The sequence below is a fragment of the Adiantum capillus-veneris genome, chromosome 13 (genome assembly GCF_014529385.1).
Source record: "Adiantum capillus-veneris isolate H3 chromosome 13, ASM1452938v2, whole genome shotgun sequence".
Classification (NCBI taxonomy): Eukaryota; Viridiplantae; Streptophyta; class Polypodiopsida; order Polypodiales; family Pteridaceae; genus Adiantum; species Adiantum capillus-veneris.
In genome coordinates this window covers 75,918,078-75,922,146 of record NC_140943.1, presented here as the reverse complement: position 1 = coordinate 75,922,146, position 4,069 = coordinate 75,918,078, and the positions used below count along the sequence as shown (strand labels likewise).

At 46.9% G+C, this 4,069-nt stretch overlaps 1 protein-coding gene across 1 annotated transcript; it reads left to right on the top strand.

The window, feature by feature from the left end:
- Nucleotides 1–532: 532 nt before the first annotated feature.
- On the top strand, nt 533–2,818 carry LOC147444276 (uncharacterized). The gene is made up of 2 exons (XM_086527826.1): nt 533–840; nt 2,316–2,818. Exons 1-2 carry the CDS (start codon nt 798–800, stop codon nt 2,669–2,671), a joined length of 399 nt encoding a protein of 132 aa, XP_086383952.1. The 5' UTR covers nt 533–797; the 3' UTR covers nt 2,672–2,818.
- The last annotated feature ends 1,251 nt before the right edge of the window (nt 2,819–4,069 follow it).

Below are 4,069 nucleotides of genomic sequence, written 5' to 3'. Positions count from 1 at the left end.
GATAGGTTGCAGCCAATCATCGCTTTTGAAATAAGCGTTACAACTGACACGTCAACACCCCTAATTGGAAAGTGTGCGATCAAACCACTCCCAAGTCAGCGCTCGTAATGTTATGCATATGCCACTATACTCGACAAAATCTCAGCAATTTGCGACCAATCAAAGACACCCACATCAACTGTGGAAAGGCATGTTTGTAGCTGCCTTGTGTTGCCTGCCCTTGAGTCTCTGTTCATTGTTGGCCCTCCACACCCTGACCGTGACGGTCGGGAATGGTCGAGAATGGTCTGTCAGTGACCATTCGGAAGGAATGAGGCTCCCACCATGGCTCTTGGCTCCCTGCTGATCGCTATGTGGTCGACCGCCTACATTGCTGGGAATGGTCACTAACAGACCATTCCCCACCCCATTAAGTCCTTCGCCACACCCTTTGCTACTTGTATCAAATAGCTATATGATACAGTTGGGCATACAAGCTAAAATAGCAAGTCCATCTCAGTTTTTTTGTGTAGATACGTACAAAGTTTGATTGTGAAAATGGGTGGCTTTTAAGTGCACTTGCTCTATTTGATCATATTAGAGCTCCCCAACATGGGCAAGCTTGCAAGCTTCTAGTATGCGTCCCCGATTTTGTAAGCAGGACAGATTAATGGGAATCCAGCGAGATGCGCTGTGTTTGAGCTGCACCTGAAATCGAAAAGAAGCATGGAGTACGACGTGGTGGTTGCCACCATGGGCGCGGACACATCGCAGCAGGTGGCGGACTGCCGATTCTTTATTTATGCTCGAAGGTGGCCATGCTGGTTTTGTCGCTGCGCTTCGGAGGACTGCCGACACGAGGTGAGTGGAGTTGATCTCTGCATTTTTATGGAGAATTCCTGTGTGCGCTGTTTGGACTTGGTGTCTGCGTTTTTTCCCAGAACTGGTGTGTGCGGTGTTTGGAGCTGGTGTCTGCGTTTTTTCCCAGAATTGTGAAACGGTCTTTTGCTCCTGTTGCATTCGATTGCTGTGACATTGCGTCTGAGTATCAGCCTGTGTCAAGGGCTGTTGTGCTGGAGCCGTATGGTGTGGCTTGCTGTGGTAGTGGAACGGAGAGCAGCACAGAGTGCTTAGAGAGAAATTACTGATTCACTGTTTTTATGTTGCTTGGTGTTGGTACACACAGCAAGACTGAGTCATTACATGCAGTATAGTTCCAATGCCTAGATTGAAATGCGAGGCACGAGCGAAGGGGAATCAAGATGAACTTGTTTCCGCAAAAAGGGAGAAGCGTACCAAGGTTGGTAGACGACCAAAACCTGCGAGCAAAGTCATGGAGATTAGTGTCACTATCTTCGTAGGGGGCGGTGATATAGATATCAGCTTGCTGCAGCGCATGGAATCATTTCTCGAAAATGAAACTCTTGCTGGCTTGTGCGCAATAGAGAGGGGAGGTGCTCTCTGCACTTACACTTTCAAATGGTTGTCCGTTTGTGGGCGCCATCGTTGGTTGCAGTTAACAAGAAGATCAAAGGTTATTTGGGCTGGGATAAAGAAATGCCCGCAGGCGGCATGGTGTTGTGCCGAGCATTGAAGCAACAGAAGCTACACACTTTTGAGGGAATGGTGGGATACTGTTTGAAGGAAAGCGGTGAGGTATAATTCCAGAAAGTGATGCACAACATCACTGCTGATGATGTGAACAAGGGCATAGAATTATATTGCCTCTATGGTGCGGATGAAGTAAAAAACAAGGTCTGCTTAACGCCGGCAAATATCTTTGATAGAGCACTAATGTTCTGGAAGTTTAGGATGTGCCACCCAGCTGGGAATGATTTCTTGTCCACGTTGCATAGCATGCTAAAGACAGGGAGATACTACCCGTCATCTTCATGGATAACTCCATACCAGGATGCAACTAAGGAAGATAAAAGCGCTTTGGCGTTGTATGGTATGATCCAAGCACTGCCACCTACCAAGACATTGTCAGTATCTTTGTCAATGATGGGACAACACATCCGCGATCGGATTGGTTCTTGTCGCGTTGGCAACAAAGAGAAATGTAATGCATTAGCTTTGCATTCTTGCAAAGTGAGGTATGATCTCATTGTCGATGTCTGTGACCAACATGTGCAATTGTTGATGGTTCTGAGGCCAACATTGAGCTGGGAGATGGAAACACACGAAATCCAGAGATAGGGGACGAGTATATCCCGTTGGTGCACGGAGTTGGTCTCACGACAGTCGCTTAGACATGTATTGCTAGTTCCTATGTTGTTGGTTTAGTATGTTTTTCAGCAAAATGTGTCTCTAACTTTGTGTGTTCTGTCTTGCAGACGAAAAAATGGATGACGCAGAACAAAATGAAGCAGTGTTACAAGAGGAGACACAACCAGATGAAGACCTACGGATAGATAGAATCGAGGACGTGTTGGTTGCAATCTTGAAGGAGTTTCTTGGAGATCGAACAACAAACCAAGAATCTCTCCGAACAGTGCTTCTTGAAGCAATCGACGCCATCAAAGAAACCATCAATACCAACAATGTCAATGTTGCTGATGTGCAAGTGACAAGATTGGAGGAACAAATCTTTTTGTTACGCAAAGAGGTTAACGTGTTGAAAACGCAGCTAAACCGCCTGAATGCGATTGCGTCAAGGATGTCAAATGTGTTTGGTAGACTTGCTATGTAGCGATCATTTTGGAATGAGATTGGAATAGTAATTTTTGCTCAAGTCAACAGTCTGTATAGGAACACTATATCATACTCTCAAATCTATGTATGTAACAGTTGAGCTGTATTTTTGCTGGAATACATGGTCTGCAGAGGACTTTCTATCTTTGCTTGCCTGCGTAATTAATAGTTCATGGATTCTCTGTGATCTGGAATACATGGTCTGTACAGGACTTTCTATCTTTGCTTGCCTGCATAATTAATAGTTCATGGATTCTCTGTGATCTCTTTCCCTGTGCTGTCACACGATTCCACTGCACATAGACCACCCGACTCAAGCCACGGCTGCCAGCAAATACACGATGCATTGTCTCTCACTTCAATGAATAGAGCGTCTGCTTGTCCGTGCAAAGCAGCACACTGAATCCAACGCTGAATGAAATACAGGCTCTGACTGTGTATCCTGTGACACATCTGTATACAGTCCACGCAGAGTAGCGGAGTGAAGGCGGCCCTGGAGGACAGCGCGGATATTCGCCAGCCACAACACGGCCCGTGGGAAAGCCAGCGAGAGTGACTTTTGCTTCGCTCGAAAATTCCGCCAGCGAATCTCCCCCGCTAAGAAATTAATGTCGGCGTCCTGGACCTAGTATGTACCCAGTAGTAGGCCTGCCCAATTTTTGAAACCATTAGTATTAAAGAGAATCTTGGAGGATGCTCGGTTTGCGTTCAAGAGGAAAAGGGTAAAGAATTCAAAAGCAAAAGAAAATCTCTCTTCGTGAGCTTGCTTGTATTTTGAGATGCCAGCACAGATGAAGGAAATGCAGTGCGAGGTCGGGCGGCAAGGCAAGTGGATGGGGGTCACTTTATCGTGATATCTGATGCTCTCTCTCTCTCTCTCTCTCTCTCTCTCTCTCTCTCTCTCTCTCTCTCGTTTGTCTACATCAGTTGCACGGAGGGCGGATCTGATGCTGATAGGGTGTTGTCAGATGGCACTAGGGTGATGGAGTGCATGTGCAGGTCGGCTTTGATGCCTCGGCAGAGGCTGTGCAAGACTTGGGGAGCAATTTTGTTGCACAATGGCGCAGGGAGATGGGATGGGGAGAGAGAGGGCCTCGGGTGGAGGTGCATGCATACCTTCTCTCGCTTTCAATGGATTGCCTGCACGCACAGAAAGAGAGAAATGTTATGTCTCGAGGCAATGGAGAGAGAGAGAGAGAGAGAGAGAGAGAGAGAGAGAGAGAGAGCCTTGGGTGAAGGCACATACTGCCTCTTGCTTAAAATACCAAGGTGAGTAGTCCAAGAGTTGTGAAGCAGCCATGAAATGCGAGATGGCAACGTATTGATGTGTGTTGATAGTTAGAGAGAGGCTAGGTGGTCGTCATGGTGGCAGCCAACGATCAGCACATGGTGATAA